We start from the raw sequence: 19,210 nt of genomic DNA, 5'->3' as shown, positions 1-19,210 counted from the left end.
ACTCAGGTCCTGGGCACTATCCCTGAGCTTCATTTGCCACAGCACCCCTTCTGGCTTTTACTGTTTACGTGGTACTGAGGAATCGAACCCAGGGCTTCTTGCATGCTAGGCAAGCACTCTACCACTAGGCCATATTCCTAGCCTTTTAAACTATTTATAAGACATCACTAAATAGTATGTTCAGACAATATTCTATGTGTAACTAAGTCTTTTTTTTTTCAGATCTATTGACTAATGTTAGCTACTGGTGTCCACAGTCAGCTCTAGGAGGCAAAGTGGTGCCCAGAATTTGAATCCAGGATTTGGTCCTCTAACTAATTGAGAGTGTTAACTTGAAATGTTTTCTAGAAGGCTTTTCCAGAACTAATTCAGTGGTAAGGCCAAAGTGTATGTAAATTTTGGCATGGAAATCAGTGGGAAGGCCCAGTGGAGATGGTGTTCAGTGCGTACAGACATCTATCATGGTCAAGTGCTATGTGCTGCCCAGTTTTCTTTTTTTGGGGGGAGGGGTCTGGTCATGGGGCCTGAACTCTGGGCCTGGGCACTGTCCCTCAGCTCTTCAGCTCAAGGCTAGCGCTCTACCACTTGAGCCATAGCACCGCTTCCGGCTTTTTTCTTTTTGCTTATGTGGTGCTGAGGAATGGAACCCAGGGCCTCTGGCATGCAAGGCAAGTGCTCCCACTGAGCCACCTTCCCAGCGCCTGCCCAGTTTTCTTGTAGCATCTGGACAGCATGGAAGCTAATAGCCCTCACTTCACCAATAGACACAAGGGTACTTGCCAGTTTGAAGTTGAGTGCCAAAGGTACAAAAAACATTGTTTTGATCAGCAAGACCAGGGCCTGGCAAATTGGATCCATCTACTTTATATCTTTATGCCTTCTGCCTCTACTGGAACTTGAGATCCCTCAGGACAGGAGTCTTGCCCATTCTGTTGACCCTTCAATTGCAATGAAGTGTTTCCTGTTAGATAGAAAGCTGCCGGGCATCCGTGGCTCACGCCTGTAATCCTAGGTACTCAGGAGGCTGAGATCTGAGGATCATGGTTTAAAACCAGCCTGGGCAGGAAAGTCTGTGAGGCTCTTATCTCCAATAAAAACCACTAGAAAACTGGAAGTGGCGTTGTGGCTCAAGTGGTAGAGCACTTACCTTGAGCTGAAGAGTGAAGGGACAGCACCCAAGCCCAGAGTTCAAGCCCCACAACGACCAAAAAAAAAAAAAGAAAAGAAAGCTGCTGAAGGCCAGGCACCTCGTTCCTTTTTTGCTCACCAATATATACCCAGGACCCGGCAGTCTGTGGCACAGAGCTGATGGCAAAATAAATACTAATTAACTGAAAGAATGGCTGTGGAAGGCATTTTAGAAGTTTCTCCCTGCCCTCTTGTTTTGTGTAGTGCTAAGTAATTCTAATCTTGCTCCTTCTTCTTCCTCATTGTCCTTGTATTCGTTGTCCTTGTCAGTCATGGGGTTGAACTCAGGGCCTGGGCATTGTCCCTGAGCTTTTCTGCTCCAGGCTAGCGCTCTATCACTTTGAGCCACAGCTCTGCTTCTGGTTTTCAGGTGGTTAATTGGAGATGAATCTCCTAGACTTTCCTGTCCTTCCTGGCTTTGAACTGTTTTTCTCAGATCTCAACCTCCTGAGTAGCTAGGATTACAGGTGTGAGCCACCAGCACCTGGCCCATTCTTCTTTCTTTTTTTTTCTTTCCTTATTTTGTTCTTAATACTTTCTTTCTTTCTTCCTCCTTTTTATTCTTTTTTCATTATTTTCACATAGTTGTATATTTTTTTGTTATCTTCAGATAGTTTACATGTGTGTGTGTGTGTGTGTGTGTGTGTGTGTTTGCTGGTCCTGGGGCTGAACTAAGGCCTTGAGTACTGTCCTTGAGCCTCTCTGCTCAAGGCTAGCATTCTACCACTTAAGCCACAGCACCATTTCTGGCTTTTTCTGTGTATGTGGTACAGAGGACTTGAACCCAGGGCTTCATGCATGCTAGGCAAGCACTCTACCACTAAGCCACATTCTCAGCCAGTTGCTTCATTTTGACATATGTATATGCAGCTTGATCAGAATCACCCCTTCCATGGTTCCCCCTCATCCCATCCCCACGCCTACCCTCCCCATGGAAAGGGAATTGTAACACCGCCCCTGCGTATCCCATGATGCTTCACAGTTTTATTTGTGTGTAGGTACATGGAGCCTTGGATGCCTGCGTTGTGTGGCTGATGCTTGGGGCACATTGCTCAGTCTGGACTCCAGTTTGCTGAAGTAGAGTTCTAGGTTGTAACTACATTTCCTTCAGAATTGTAAAAGCATAGCTTCACTGACTCACTGCTTTGAGTGTCGCTCAGCCCATTTAATTTGTGGTCTCTTGGAAGTCACTTGTTCTTTGGTCCCTTCTCTGAAAATGATTAGCTTCCTTCCTTTATTTTCAGTGTCTGGAAATTCAACCAGGGGTATCTGTTTATGTGTGTCTTGTTTTCCAGTTATTTCGTTAACGACTCAGTGAATATATTTTGGCTAGATTCTAGAAACCCATACTTTTCTTGGATATTTTATAACCTTTCTTTTTTTTTTTATTTTTGTCGGTCGTGGGGCTTGAACTCTGGGCCTGGGCGCTGTCCCTCAGCCCTTCAGCTCAAGGCGAGCGCTCTACCACTTGAGCTACAGCGCCACTTCCGGTTTTCTGGTGGTTTATTGGAGATAGGAGTCTCACTGACTTTCCTGCCCGGGCTGGCTTTGAACCGTGATCCTCAGATCTCAGCCTCCTGAGTAGCTAGGATTATAGGCGTGAGCCACCGGCGCCCGGCCTGGATATTTTATAACCTTTCTATCTTAGGGGGCTGGAGGTTTTTTATTTTTATCCCTCTTGCATACTTTTATTTATTTCATATCTTTTCTTTGTCATTCCTTTTTTCTTTCTGAAAGAGTACCTCAATTTTATCTTTTATACCTTCTAATGAGTATTACATTGAAATATTAACCACTTAGGAGGCTGAGACCTGAAGATTATGGTTTGAAGGTAGTCTGGGGAGGAAAGTACATGAGATTCTTGATTTCTAAGCACCGAAAAGCAGGGAATGGAGCTGTGGCTCAAGTGGTAGTACACTATCCTTGAGCACAGAAAAGCTCAGGGACAGCACTCAGGCCCTGAGTTCAAGCCCCGGGACCAGCACACACATATACACACCCCTTTCCCTAAAAAAATACACATAAAAAACAAATCCCTCTCTGACTAGAACCCTACCTTTCTGACCTTAGTCATACTCTCCCTCCTAATAGTTTCACCTCCAAATACAGAGACATGGCGGGTTAAGGCTTCCGCACATGCATCTGTGGAGTTATACTGATCTGGTCACACACATTCGGTTTATGACAAGGGATATCGCAGTAGGGACAGCTGGGGCTCACCTTTGAATGCAAAGAAGATAGTGGGGGGATTTTTAGTTAAATGACAGTGTAGGGGGTGAGCAGATGGAAATTGCTACAAGGAGTCATGAAGAATTTTGCTAAACTGACTTAACAGGATTCTTGCTGAGGCAGATCAAGGCCATTTTCCTCAAATATGGGGGAGAAGAAATCTAATCAAATATCTAGGGTGAAGAATTCTCCCTCAAGAGACTCAGAAGGATTCTTGCTATAACCAGGTGATGAAGATCTGTCCAGGTGGGAATCTTAGGAGAAGTGTGGTAGGTTCATGTGTACAACCTTTATTGTTCCTGACGATTCTCAGTCCAGACAACAACTTCTAAACTTCTCCTGGCCAGGGGAGAACCTGGTGCATTTGGCTGGCAGTATGGAGTGAGTCTGTTGGTTCTAGAAAGTCTCTTTCTCAGTTTTCATCCAGTCATCCTTATTTAAGATATTTTTCCTCACCCTAGTTTTACCTTGGACATCCTTGTGTCTTATGAGGATTCTGTAGCTTTATAAAAATTTGAGTTGTTTTTCATCCTTCCCAAGTCCTCATCGGGGGTTCAGCTCTCTGAGTTTGCTAAGTCAATTGTCTCTCAGCTGTTTATTTGCTTTGTTCAAAATGGAGCCATTGTCTCCTCTTTGGTTGTGCCCAACCTTGTGGTGATGTACTCTCTCGCTGATGAATTCTCTCGCTGTGGATTTAGGGCTTTCTCGCTGGTGAATTCTCTCGCTGTGAACTTAGGGCTTTGGTGAGGGAATAGCATTTGGTATATGTTTTTTAACTTTCTCATTGAAACTGGAAAGCCACAGGAAATAGTTTAGAATAGTTGAAGCTGCTGTTCTGTTTTGGACTTGGAAGTTTTTGCTTTGGTGATTTCATTTTAATTTTTTTTCATCTCTTTGAAGGATAGTCATGACTGAGTGATCACTCCTAACTGTTCTGTCCTAATTATTTAGAACCATCACAAGACCATTGTTTTGAAAAATTGATAAGTAGTTTGAAGCAGAAGGAGGAGGAGGAAGAACCATGATGAGCAATGATTGGGTGCCCTTAGAGTGGTGATCTCAGTTTTATGTCACTTAATCCTCCTGGCAATTCTGTAATGTAAGTGATATTATCCACCATATGGATAAGGATAAAGATAAAGATCAGAGAGGTTAAATAACTCGTTGGAGAGCCAGTCTGAGTATGGTAGCAGTGAGTTTCGTCTGGGTTTTAAGAGTAGTCTCCCATTTCCCTTTCTTCTTTCCCAGCGTGTGCCCACCCCCTTCGAGGCAATGGGGGACAGCCATGGTCTGGTGGAGCCAGAATCACATGATGAGATTTACTTTGAAATAAGTTGACGGGCCTGCTTGGGGGGGCAGGCCTGGAAGCAGGCAGTACTGGAAGCAGGCAGCTAAGTTAATTGCAGAAATCTTAGTAAAGGATAATGTTGGCTTATGCCAGAGTTGATGGAGGAAGTGGGTTTTGGGGAGAAAGCTGACAAGATTTGGAGCTGGAGGAACTGAGGAGGACTCCGGGTTTGATGTGAACTGGATGTTGTCATTGCCTTCATCAATATGGGGAAGAACAAGTTGGGAATGATAGAACAGAGAAATAAATAGCCTACAATAAAATGGCTAATCTGATACTCACCCACAAAGATGTGTCAAATAGGTAAATAAACGCCTAGGAACTCAATGGGGGACTGGGCTGGAGAAATCTATTTATGTATAACTTAAAGATAAATGGCATTTAGAGCCTGGGAATGAGCCAGGATTAGGGAAGGCGTTCACAGTCATGTCTTGTAACACAAGATTCTGGGAAGAATCTTTGTGTCATTTGGTGACTTGAATTACTGGCAAAGCCAGCAGCCCTGGCCTGGGGGAAGCCACCCACCCCACCCTGTGGCCTCTAAGTAGAAAATGGTGCGGTAAGCACCGTGCGAGAATGCTAGTCACTGGCACCTTCTTCACTGAGCTTGACCCTCACAAGAGACTGCCCCTGTGAGCATCCACTCTCTTGATGGAGAGTCCAGCCCCACAGGATGCCCACTAGGGTGCTGAGCACACTCATCTTTATGTATAGGTTAATAGTGAAAAAACTAAGTTCCCACTGGAACTTAGCTGGAAGCTGGCGATCTGGGATGACCTGCTAGCTGAGGCGCTGTTACCTGTCAGTCTCATAGCATACAATCTCATTAAAACAAAGGACTCTGGCTGTTACGTCCGCAGGCTGCTTTAAATTTACCAGTGGAATTATACGTGCTATAATTATAAATGCAGCATTACAAGTCAAGAAGCTTTAGAGAATAATTGTAGAACTAGACTGAAATCAACAATAAGCAAAAACTAGAGGCAGTTCACAGTGTCTCTCCATAAATCAATCAGTAACCTGTTGTCAGGCGGTCATTCATTGGGCTAGTACCTAGAACAGTGTATGGTTGAATATCAAAGTGTTTTGTTCTTTCTGTAAGCCTAACTAACCTGGAGGCTGAGATCTGAGGATTAAGGTTCAAGGCCAGTCCAGGCAAGAAGCCTAAGAGACTTATCTTCAGTTAATCACCAAAAAGCCGAAAGTAGAGATATGTCTTAAAAGGTAGAGTACTGGCCTTGAATGAAGACACCAAACAAGAGCACAAGGCCTTGAATTCAAGCCCCTGTCCCAGCACACACACACACACTCACACACAGAAACTAGAGACAAAAGAATACATAATACCATACATGATATATGGCACCATTTTTATGAAATTTAGAAACAAGTGAAAAATAAAAGGATAGGAAGGATGAAGATGGACTAAAAGGGAGATAGGAGACAACTTTGAGGGGTAAGGGGAATGTTTTGTGTATTGACTAGGTGTTGGTTAAATGGATATATTTGTTTCATCAGATCCAAAATGACCTCATTTTCAGTTCCTAGCTAACTGTCTCACATAGCATCTCTTCCTACAGTGCAAGCCAGGATACAGTGTAAACAGGAAGTGCTGTGACACGTCTGTCCCCATGTGGGGTCAAGTGTGGTCCTCCTCATAGGCATGATGGACAGCAGGCAGTGGCAGAGTTGGTTCTGGTGAAACAAAATGGTGGTAGCCTCCGTCTGCCTGGCCTTCTCCAGAGGTGGCTCAAGGGGGCGGGGAGGGAGAAGGCAGCTGATTACCTGGCTGCCAGGCACAGGCAGGTTTTGATGAGTTGTGATTTACTTGTAAACTTCCTAAGTTGTTTGCTCCTTGTTTCCCGAGTTACTCACGGGGCTCCCTTGGCTCCTTGTCCACAGGAATAAGTGGGTGACGCTCTTCAAAGATGGAAGATGGGAAGCCCGTGTGGGCGCCACACCCCACTGATGGGTTCCAGATGGGCAACATCGTGGACATTGGCCCCGATAGCCTCACCATCGAACCTTTGAACCAAAGGGGCAAGGTGAGTTTCCGTGGGAGACTTAAAAATGTGATGGATTCCAAAAATAGGCATTTTTCCCCCATCCAAAGAGACAGGTGTCTTTCTTCTTATTTATTGAAGCAGAAACACTTGCAATCGTGAAGAAAAAATGAATTTCTAATAAGATAATCTCAGTTTTCTGCTGACCTCTGTGATTGTCAGAATTCAGATCCCAGGGGAAAAATGAGGTCCAGTGATAAAGTGAGACTGAAAGTTGGTGTAGGTCATTCACAATCACATCATTGAAGAACTTAGGGACAAAGTGGAAACAGTTATTAACTTTTTAATTGCTTATGCCACACTACTGAAATTATTATTAGTATGTCTGTGATGCAGTCAGCACATTGTAAAAAAATATGAAAAATGAATAGGAGTCTGTTACTAAATTGAGTTTTTTTGCCTTTACATCTTTGTTTTTTTTGGAGAGTGCTTTTTACTTAATTAGAAGTTAGCATTGATGGACCCATTGCAACAATGAGATGTACTAGTTGTTATGTGGAAAACAAACTTTACAACTTTGGTGGGGGAGGGGTGGAGGGGGGAGGATGGGAAGGGATGGGAAGGGGAAACAAAGGAAGAGGCTACAACGCTTGATAAGAAATGTACTCATTATCTTGTCCATGTAATTGTAACCCCTCTGTACAGTATTTTCACAATAAAAAAAATCTACAAAAAAAAAAGAAAAAAAAAAGAAGTTAGCATTGAGCTGGGCACCAATGGCTCATGCCTATAATCCTAGCTACTCGGGAGGCTGAGCTATGAGAATTGAGTTGTGTAGCCAGCCTGGGCAGACAAATCTGTGAGACTTACCTTAAATTAACCAGTAAAAAGCCAGAACTGGAGGTGTGGCTCAAGTGGTAGAGTGCCAGCTGGGAGCAATGAAAGCTGAACAAGAGCTCGAGGCCCTGAGTTCAAATCCTGGTGCTGGCACACAAAATAATTATTAACATGGAATTTGGGTAAACATATTTTATTAAGTGAAGAGACTAAAGTCTTAAGACTTCCCTTCTTACTAATTTTGTGATGATAATGTAAAAGTATGCCTTAATTCTGCAAACATATTTGTTTCCTTTTATAATAGCTTAGACATAGACCAGACAGTGATACAAAATGGAAAATTTGGGGACAGGTGACTGGGAGGTGGATAATTGCTTACAGAGCAGGCCTCTGTGGTAAACACACCTTTCTTTCAGTCTGCAGGAGGACTGGTAAGGCCTTTTTTTTTTTTTTTTTTTTGTGGGAAAGCCTCACAATTTTCCGCTAGCCAAATATTTCTGTTAAACATTTCTTCTGGCTGAATTAAATTTGTGGATGACATTTCTGTTTACTTTAGACTCTGCAAACGTTCATGAATAATTTATACTCCACTGATACACGGTTAACTAATGCCACATGACTGCCATCCTCCCGGGAACCTTAGAAAAACAGGGCGGCTCTCTCCTGAGGTCTTGGCGGAGAAGATGCTATCCTGTTACTGTAAACAACCCAGGAACCGAAATGCATAATATATAGCGTGCCGCGCTAGAGGCGGCCAGCTCTTACCGGGCATTTCTGCAAGAAAGGCAGGGCTTTTCCTCTTATTAATTGTACTTAACAGTGCAGTCCATGTTTAAAACAAAACATCCAAGACTCATTATTTTATGTGTCTGAAAGCTTTTGTTTTTCTTTAGTATGTCTTATAAACTGTAAATCAAAAGGCCAAAGTGAGATGAGAAATTGTAGATCCGAATTTAAGCATCGAGGGAACTTAAACTAAGATGACATGCTTTTTTATATTTTAAATATTTTAATGTGTTATGAGCTGTGCTTCATTAGTGTGAATCAGTTATATAGTAGAACGAATGAGCACATTTTAAATTCTGGAGTTGTGCAGATCTTATTGTTTTCTAGATAATTCTATAAAGTCTTGAGTTCAACATATCCACGTTTATTTTCACCAAAGATTATTTTCCCTCTTTTTTTGAGGATTAGCATAGTCTGAGATTCTGTTTATACTTCCTTCTTCCTCGTCCTCCCCTACCTCTCTATGATCAAGGTCATAATAGATTGAGTGTCATAATAACCACAAGTTTAAAAAGATCTGTAAGTACAAGAAGTTTTTGCCTACGCTGTTCAAGGTCAAGAGGCTGTCAGCTTATAAATATTAACAGGTTAGGAGCATGAAGCGATGGACCACCCAGGTTCACCAGGTGTACTGGTACATCCAGGCGTACTGGCCTAGAGGAAGGCCAGGGAGCAGCTGGCAGCTGTTCTGAGAACACTGCTATGATGGTAGCCGTACTTTTTGTTATTGTTTTTTTTTCCTTTTTAATTTTTTTTCTCTTTTTCTTTGATGTCAGGATGGGGGTTTGAATGATTTCACTTGGCTTTTTTCTCTCAAGGCTGATGCTCTCCCACATGAGTACCTCCACTCCTGGCTTTTTGGTGGTTAACTGGAGATAAGAGTCTCATGGACTCTTCTGCCTGGGCTGGCTTTGGACCATAATCCTTAGATCTCAGACTCCTGAGTAGCTAGGATTGCAGGTGTGAACCACCAGGGCCTGGTAGCAATGGCTGTTAAGTTTTATGTTTGTGATAGTAATAGATTTGATACTGTATTAGGTATGTGGATTGTGTATGTTTGAACTCAGAAGAAATAGATTTACCAAGTGTGTGTATTGTTTATATGTTTGGGTATGTATGTATGCACTAACCAAACAGTTAACCACTGAAACATTGCTAGCACAGGCTATAGATGTTCTGTTAAAAAAGGTGTGTTAAAGCCAGGTATGGCAGTGCCTGCCTGGTCTCCCAGCTAGCACTGGCAAGATGAGGCAGAAGCATCGCGAGTTGGTTGCCAACCTGGGTCACTACATAGCCAGTTCCAGGTCAGCCTGGCCTACAGAGCAAAACCCTGTTACACATACACAAGACAGCACAAACAGATCTGCCTTGACCATTTAACTATTTGCAATGGACAGGCCTTCAGGCAGAAGCCCCAAGTTGATGGCACGTAGGGCTTGCATTTTCTTCTTCCTGTGGACTTTGCTGGTCTTCCCTTACAACAGTCTGGCCTTCATCCTCCTGTCCTGCCTTATTCTTTTGTTTCCACCTCCACCCGTCCTTCTCCAAGGGCTTGAGGATTGCTGCCTCAGTGCCCACCGCACTCTTTTCCTGGAATGCCACTCTTTATAGCTCTTTGCTTAGCCGGTATCTGTTTACTTTTGAGACCGATTGAGGTCACCCTTCTGAAAAGTTTCCATGGATACTCCTTCTCCTGCTCCCCTGAAATAGAGGAGTAAGTATTGATTATGTTTTCCTTTGAGACTGGTAATCTTCATTTGTCTGCCCTGCTTTCCCCTCCTTCCTAGGTACTCTGAAAGGCAGGAGCAATTTTATTTGTTCTGTTGTTGGAGTTTGGAGCACTATATTTGCTATGCAGTTTGTGTCCAGTGCTGAGTGGTTAATGTGTCCTTTCAAAGGAAATAATGGATTTGATGGAACAGATTCTGTTCTTGGTGGGGAGAAAGACAGTGGGTCTGGTTGATAATTTGGGGGGTGAAGAAGAGAGAGAAATATCTTTCTGAGCTTGTTTCAGCTCGATGCTCTCATTCTCATCTCAGCAACCGTTTCTCTCCCCTTCCCCTCCACCTTTTATTCTTTAGCTTCTGACTTCCTGCAATCTTTTTACTTGGCATAGTTCCAGCAGCCCTGGCTTTAGCCCGGGTACCCAGGCTGTGGCAAGCAGTGTGCAGTTCTATGACTTTAGGAGTTATTTTGGAGTGAATTTTTCTGTAGCACCATTGCAATAAAGTGCAGATTGCTTTACCATTCATATACTTTTTTTTCCTTCTTTTTCTTCTTTCTTTTTTTTCTTTTTTTGGTCAGTCATGGGGCTTGAACTCTGGGCCTGGGCGCTGTCCCTCAGCTCTTCAGCTCAAGGCGTGCGCTCTACCACTTGAACTACAGCGCCACTTCCGGTTTTCTGGTGGTTAATTGGAGATAGGAGTCTCATGGTCTCTGCTGCCCGAGCTGGCTTTGAACCTCAATCCTCAGATCTCAGCCTCCTGAGTAGCTAGGATTACAGGCGTGAGCCACCAGCGCCCGGCTTCATATACTTTTTTTTTTAAATAAGTTTTTTATTGTGAAAATACTGTAAGAGGGGTTACAGTTACATGAGCAAGGCAATGAGTACATTTCTTATCAAGCATTGTTGCCTCCTCCTTTGTTTTTCCCCTACCATCCTTCCCTCCCTCCCACCTCCTCAACTACATTCCCCCTTCTCCCACCTACCCTCCCCTGCCTGTGTGTCTGCCCCCACCCCCCCGCCTAAATTGTAAAGTTCATTTTTCACCATAGCGTCTTGTATTCCTATTTAAACACTTTGTTTTTTCTCTCTCCCTCCCCAAATTATACCAGCATCAAATATAGTGAAAACAAGGGTTATACCGTGGGGGTGGAATATACAAAGCAACAAAAAAAATCACATGGTCATTCATATACTTTTTGTGGTCTATCCTCCAAACTTTTCCACACTTATAATATTGAGAGAGCAAGTGTATAGGCTTACAAAATGATGAACTATGGGGAGCTTTTGGAGCATAACTGCTTTTTAAGTAGGGGATGACTTGGATTTTACACTGTAAATTAAAATGACAGCCTAGTCTTCTTGTCTTATACAATAATCTTATGTATTTTATATGTGCATATATGTAAGTACACACATGTGTATAAACCTGAGAAGTATTATTATTACTGTTATTATTGTTTTGGTGCTAGAGATCAAGCCCAGGGCTTTGCACATACGAAACATTTACTCCAATACTCTAGTGTGTCCCCAACCTTACAAATATTATTTTAAAATAGTGGAACTATTTTTTCCTGGAAGTTTTACTTGATATGGGTTGGAAACTTCAACCACAAGAGTAGTTGTAAGCATTTAGAGGTATAAATTTATAAATAACTGTTAGAATAGCATAGATTAAAATTTAATTCTTTAGATGTAATTTGAGATCATTTGTTCTCTCTTACAAGATACTGTCTCAGTTTTGCAGAGGGGATCTTAGCACTTAAGGGACAAATAAATGCTAGTTTGTGGATACTTGTAATTTCATGGACCAAATATTTGTGGATACTGTTTTTTATACGACACATTTTTATACATGAATGTGTGTCAAATATGTATTACTTACATAATAATATATAGTCTGTTTTGTTTTATCTTACTGAATATTACTTTTTGTTTTAAAAACAATGAAATTATTATATACACTCGAATTTTTTTTGAAAATTTAGCATTTGCTAACTAGCACATTTACAAACAAATTTAATATATTTTTTCCCCTTCCTGTACTGAGGCTTGAACTCAGGGTCTCATACTCTTGCTTTTTCACTCAGGCTAGCATTTGAGCCACAGTTCCACTTCTGACTCTTTTGATGTTTAGTTGGAGGTAAGTGTCTCAAGGACTAGTGTACCCAGATTGGCTTTAAACCACATCTCAGCCTCCTGAGTAGCTAGGATTACAGCTCTCAGCTTAGATAGTATTTTTACTGAAGTTATTATCCTGCTTTGGATTAATGCCTTGTTAAGTAGTAGGACCTCTATTATGTGTTAATAAAGAACATATTGGGGCTGGGGAGGTGGTAGAGTGCTTGCCTTATGCACCACATAAGCAGAAAAACCCAGAAGTGGCGCTGTGGCTCAAGTGGTAGAGCACTAGCCTTGAGTTGAAGAGCTGAGGGACAGCATTCAGGCCCCATGACCAAAAAAAAAAAAAAAAAAGAACATATTGTTGTCATTATTACAATGTACGCAACCAATTAAGCGCTTGTATTTTTCTCACTATAACAAGTCTCCAGTTTAATGAGCTTTTGTTTTGTTTGCCAGACATTTTTGGCTCTCATAAATCAAGTGTTCCCTGCAGAAGAGGACAGCAAAAAAGATGTAGAAGATAACTGTAAGTATCCTTCTTGGCCCAGAAAAAGAAGCCATCCTTCCAGGAACCAGTGAATGGACACTTTGCTTCTCCACTCCCCTGCTCCAGGAGGAAGCGAGGCCCCTGTGACACTGCATTGAGTGAATGGGGACGTACAGTACTAATGCCAGCACGTGCAGGAAAAAGAGGCTTTTGACTGTCCTTTTTGTGTCAATGTAGGGCATGGCTGTGACTTCCTGAAAGATTGAACTCAAAGGTCCCTGAACCTTATCTAGAGTCACGTGATTTTTATGGGCATATATGTGGTTCAGTAGTTTGGAAGCTGAATCTGTAAGGATCAGTTAAGATCGCTGTTTGAAGCAACAAATATTCGAGAAAATATTGCATAATTGAAAAATTTATTTTAGAACACTATTTAAATGCCATATTAATTGGACTTATAATAAATATCTTAGCATGTTTAGTGATTAAAAAACCCCCTTTATCCAGCTGGATGCTGGTGGCTCATGGTAATAAGCCTAATTACTTTGAAAGCTGAGATCTGTGAGGATTGCAGTTCGAAGTTGGCTCAGGCAAAAACATCTATGAAATTCTTGTCTCCAGTTAACCAGAAAAAAAAGCTGGAATGGGTGTGTTACTCAAGTGGTAGAGTGCCAGCCTTGAGCAAAAAAACCAAGTGAGAGGGTAAGGCTCTGAGTTTGAGCTCCAACACACACACACACACACACACACACACACACGCACATGCACGCACGCATGTACACACGCACGCACGCACACACACACACCATGAAAAATTATTATCCGGTGAGCCAGCCTTATTTATTCTTGTATTTTTCCAGCACTAAGAAGTAATCACTTTTAAGGGGTAGTCTATGTTAGTTGCTTTTCTCTTATTGTAACAAAATACCTGAGTTAACAAGGAGAGGACAGGTTGTTTTAGAGGTTTCGATTTATGGTTGGGTGGTTCCATTGCTTATGGGGTTTTGGTGAGGTCATGTGACATGGCGGAGTCCATGGTAGATGTCATGTGACACAGTAGGAGTGCATGGTAGAGGTCATGTGACATGGTAGGAGTGCCTGGTAGAGGTCACATGACCCAGCAGGAGCACATGGTGGAGGAGCTGCTCCCCTCCTGGCAGCCAGGAAGCACAGATAGCTTGAAAGATCAAGGTGTTGCAGTGCCAGCATTTTCTTAGATTGAAGGCTTCTCGGGTGGGTCGTTCAGTCTGCCTGCACCATGAAATGGATCAAGAAGCAGCACAAATCATAAAAACCAAGTGGTGAAAAATTGTGTAAAAAATTCCTTTGAATGCAGGTTAACTAAGAGCAGAGTCGAAACAACAGATAAATAAGAGACTACTGGATTCACAGGAGAGGCCATCAGACCTTAACAGGGACTGTCGGTAGAAAGAGGGAGAAGGGAAAGAGGCATGGTAGAGATCCAGCTGATACTGTTGGCATGCTTACCATGAACCTGGCGCCACTCTACTTCTTAATGTCATGTAGAAGACTTGGAAGCTCATTTAGAACAAGGAGGATGAGAGAAGATGGCTCTGGTGTCGCCTAAGGTTACAATTTGGATGACTGAGGAAACCATGAAGTGGTTGGTGCTTTTCTGTCTGGCTTGCAGTGCAGAGGGAGCACAGGAGATTGGAAACAGATATTGGAAACGGCCATGGTCTGGCTTCCTGTGTGTGTAACCACAGCATGTTTTCTGGTGGACTCTTTCCCGGTCCTGTCAGCGGTGAAGCCCCAGTGACCGGCCTGAGAGTCTCTGCCATCCTAAAGTTTCTTCTGATGTTTCACCTGTGAGCTTCTGAGCCGCAGACTGGATTCATGTCTCACTTTCCCCTTGAACTTGACCTGACTGTCCCTCTCCAGGGTGCATTGTTGAAAGTTCCCACCCAACACATATGCAGACTGGGTTTATTAAAAGCAAGCCTTGTACCATTGTACTCCCTTTGCTAGATTTATTTTAAATCCCTGGAGTTTATGTCTACTTGAGTTTTATTTTTTAAAATTATTTTTGTGGATCATAGGGCTTGAACTCTGGGCCTGGGCACTGTCCCTGAGCTTTTTTGTTCAAGGCTAGCACTCTACAACTTAGAGCCACAGCACCGCTTCTGTTTTTCTGGAGTTAATTGGAGATAAGAGTCTGAGGGCCTTTCCTACCAGGGCTGACTTTGAGCCTTGATCCTCAGATCTCAGCCTCCTGAATAGCTAGGATTACAGGTATGAGTCACCAACACTCAGCTGTACCTGAGTTTCAAGAAGATGGAATCCAATCAAACCTAACAAGTAAATTTCAGCTCGGGCCTAAGTGATTACAATGAGGTCAATATATTGTTTTTATCTTAACTGTTTTTGCATTTTCATCTAATGCTTTATGTATTCTTATGTCTTAGGTTCTCTAATGTACTTAAATGAAGCCACACTCCTCCATAATATCAAAGTTCGATATAGTAAAGATAGAATCTATGTAAGTATGTGAACCGTGGATCGTGTTTTTGTGGGGATAATGGATTTACATGATTTTGTTAGCTTTGGAATTTTGCAAAAGGAGACCACATGTAATCTGAGCACAATGAAAAGCATATTGTCTGTGAAGATTTATTTTCTCTTTTCTCCCCCATTTATTGCTATACCTCCAGGGCACAGAGCAAGGCCAAGTACAGAGAGGGCACTGAGTTAAGTAGCTGTGCAGGGAAATAGGGAACTCAGATCATCGTGTAATAGCTTTCAGGCTTGAAAATGTTTAATTTTAGTGCCTTAAAAAATACCATCATCTTGTGTTTTGACTTCTTACTTCTGGTTTATTTCAATAAATTTTTTGTTTAAATATAATTTTTCATGTTGTTTTAGAGAGAATTTAAGTTAGCCTCTGAAGAATATATGTTAAATTAAATTTGAATGAGGAAAAATATACAAATTAGGATAGAAGGCAATATCTGAGGAAATATTTGTTAGGTCCTAGAGATACTGTACCTTGAAAGTATAGACTATTACAAAAAAGAAAGATCATGCTTTTTAAAAATTATCTTCCAACAATGGAAGGGGTAACAATGCTCAATAGGAAGTGTACTCATTACCTTACTCATGTAACTGTAACCCTCTGTATAGTATCTTTACAATAAAAAATTAAAAAAAATTATCTTCCAATAGTTGTACAAAGGAGTTGCCATTCGACAAAAGCAGTTTATAATTCATGTGTCTTGATCCATGTCACTCCTTTCACCATTCTCCCCCATCCCTCCTAGCCCACCCCTTCCTTCAATTTCCTTAATTTTGTAGGATATGCCTTGAATTTTATGGCTGACTTCTCTTCCCTTTCTCTCGTTATTTGTCTACCCCTCTCTCCTTATCCCACTCCTGCTTTTGCGTATCCATTTCCTGGTACACATTTTGTTGGACTGTGTGAGTTAGCCTTCTCAGCAATTGTACCATTTGAGTTATCCCCTGAATCTACCATATTTCAGTTAATACACTTATGTGCCCTTGCATGCCACCCCAAAGTGTTTACTTACATATTTATAAAATAATTCTAGGTTCCACATATGAGAAAAACGTTCACCCTTTGACTCTCTCAGCCTAATTTACTTCACCTAACATAATTTTTCCAGGTTTGTTTGCAAATGATACAAATATTATTCTTTCTAATGCACAAATATGTATGTATATCATATTTTCTTGATCTTTTCCTCCATTGAGGGGAATCTGGGCTGATAATGTTTTTAACACAAGCACTATTGAAATGGATACTAAACTATATTTGATTATGTTTGTACTGTGTTTTAATCATAATCATTTATTGGTCATGTCCAAAATTTTATTCTCCTATCACCTATTCATAGATTCCCTTGCTGGATGGAGATAAATTACCTCTATATCATTCTCCTGTTATAAAGATGGGACTCTTCATTATTTTTGAACGAAGAAAGCAATGGCTTCTTGACACTAACTAGATCAAATGACATCCTTAATCTTTTATATCACTCTCAATCTGTCTAATTGTACTTACTTAATTCTGACTAAATTACATTTAGTCTTTGCCATCTGTCCAAGTACTGACAGCTGGGAAATAGAACTAGTCTGTTCCAAGAGAGTTTACTTGCCATCTTCTGCTTATGCACAGCATTAACACTTTGCTTTTCTCTTTGATTTTTTTTTCAAAGCCAACAAAATAAAGAGTACATTCAGGTTTACATATTGGTGTTCTTGAGAGGAAATATATTTAAAAGCAACATTCAATCAGCAATTTCATGTTGAGTGGATTCTAATGTGAGCTAAATGCTAGTTTAGAAACTGAATTAATACAAAGTTTGGAGTTTTAAAGCAGTTTAGTTTGTAATAAATCAATGTAAGTTAATTTGGATATAACCAGGAAATGCCAATGTCATCTTCCAAGTAGAACTGGAGAATCAGTATCTTCATAGTTTCTGTTATGGTTGGTATGGTTTCTCCCCAGCAAATTATGCTTTTTAATCATAAAACTAGTAAATGTGAGTAATACATAAACAGAACTGTTTTATTATATGTAAATGGAGACAATTTACAATTGTATAATTAATATAAGTGAAGGAAGCAATGTAGAATAGTAGTTTGAATTTGTTGTTTCTTGTTAATCAGTTATCATTAGTCTCTCTTAGATTGAATGAAACAACAGCTAACTCATATACATATAGAGAGAGACACATATAATATATATGTATATGTATATATTTGTGTGTGTGTGTGCGCGTGTGCCAGTCCTGGGGTTTGACCTCAGGGCCTGGGCACTGTCCCTGAGCTTTTTTTTCTACCTCTTGAGCTACAGCTCCACTTCCAGCTTGTACTTAATTGGAAATAAGAACCTCACTTTCCTGCCTTAGCTGGCTTTGAACCATGATCCTCAGATCTCAGCCTCCTGAGTAGTTAGGATTACAAGTGTGAGCTTTTGGCACCTGGCCACATTTAGTATTTTTATGATTACTAATATCTTTGACTCTTTGTCTTTGCTAGAAAAGTCATAATCTGAAATTTTTAATTTTTTATTCCAGGAAACAATTTTGGGAATGTCTTTTACATTTCTACATTAATAGTCTGAGACTTCAGTATTTCTACAACATTTCTTTTCCACAATTAGAAACAGAAAAGAGGAAAACAATGACCTTGTGTGTCCTAGTTTTGTCAGTATTACTGAACCACAACTAGGAATTTTATAAATCTGCCTAGTGAATTTTCCTGACCTTTTAAAGCCACAGTTAAATTCCAGAATTTAAAAGAAAACTTAGAGTTGCTCTTGGGGCCCATCAATGGGTAGCATATGTTGTTTTGCAGAACTCTGAGGCCAAGTAATCACCAAAGAGCTAAATCACCACTTAGTATTCACTGATAGAGATGGGGCCAGAGAAGCTGTAACTTCTAACCAGGCCTTCAGTAGCAGGGGAAGTAGGCTATGTGAGAATCTATGCAGATGACTGAGACTCAGTTATAGGAACAGAATAAGGGAAGAAGTAGATTCCATAAATGGAGTCAACAGACACAGCCTAATTGAGGTAGAGAGGGCTAGAAACTCAGATTTCTGTCCGTGGTCCCTTTACTTGGGAGCATATGTGGGAGTAGCATGATTCTTCTGAGATAGCCGAAAGAAGGAAGGAAGGAAGGAGTAACTTGATTTTGCATTTGCTGACTCTGAGACACTTGTGGAATGCTAAATATATTTATATATATATATGTATTTTATATTTACAAAATATTTATTAGGAATTAGAGAAATAATGGCTCCTGTAAGGTTAGGGAAGAGTTGGAGCTGGCAATGCAGATTGTGGCTTCCTGACTGTAGAGAGAATTGCAAGTATCTGTTTGGTGCATATTTATTTTCTTCCATTAGCCTTGCTCCGTTTTTAAAAGAAAGTAGTAACCAGGAAATTCCATGTTTCTGTTTTCTGTGTAGACGTATGTTGCCAACATTCTGATTGCAGTAAATCCATACTTCGATATACCTAAAATCTATTCTTCAGATACAATAAAGTCATATCAAGGAAAATCTCTTGGCACAATGCCACCTCATGTCTTTGCCATTGGTAAGTGATTTAACTATATTTTAATCCTTGTCTTTATGTCCTTCAGATTTACTTAGTTTTTCTCTTGGGCTAATGAGGGAGTGCTCTGGATTGAACTGACCTTTTGGAAGATCCGTGTCCTTGTTGCAGTGTCAGCATTGTTAGGAGCAGGCATCCTAAGCAGGTGGAACGGATTCTGCGGCCAGCTCATCCGTCACGTTGTCTTTGGAAAATGCCTGTGTCCTCTTGGGTGTGGCTGTACCGCTGAAAGTAGGAAAATGGTACTTAGTTTTGTGCCAATCCTAGGGCTTGAACTCAGGCCCTGGGCTCTGTCCCTCAATTTTTTATACAAGGCTACCACAACTCCACTTCTCACTTTTTGGAAGCTTTGAGCCATGATCCTCAGATCTCAGCCTCCTGAGA

General features: G+C 41.2%; 1 protein-coding gene across 2 annotated transcripts in view; it reads left to right on the top strand.

Moving 5' to 3' along the window:
* Positions 1–6,672: 6,672 nt before the first annotated feature.
* Myo6 (myosin VI) overlaps positions 6,673–19,210 on the top strand; it is an 86,732-nt gene continuing 74,194 nt past the window's right edge. For both annotated transcript variants that reach the window (XM_013034112.1, XM_013034111.1), the window contains exons 1-4: positions 6,673–6,810; positions 12,695–12,764; positions 15,152–15,225; positions 18,679–18,808. In XM_013034112.1, coding sequence (XP_012889566.1) covers positions 6,694–6,810; positions 12,695–12,764; positions 15,152–15,225; positions 18,679–18,808 — 391 coding nt within the window. In that variant the 5' untranslated portion in view covers positions 6,673–6,693. The remainder of the gene's footprint in view (positions 6,811–12,694; positions 12,765–15,151; positions 15,226–18,678; positions 18,809–19,210) is intronic.

The sequence above is a fragment of the Dipodomys ordii genome, unplaced genomic scaffold (assembly GCF_000151885.1).
Source record: "Dipodomys ordii isolate 6190 unplaced genomic scaffold, Dord_2.0 Scaffold182, whole genome shotgun sequence".
Classification (NCBI taxonomy): Eukaryota; Metazoa; Chordata; class Mammalia; order Rodentia; family Heteromyidae; genus Dipodomys; species Dipodomys ordii.
Note: the sequence above shows the minus strand (reverse complement) of the source record. Positions and strands in the feature narration are given on the sequence as shown.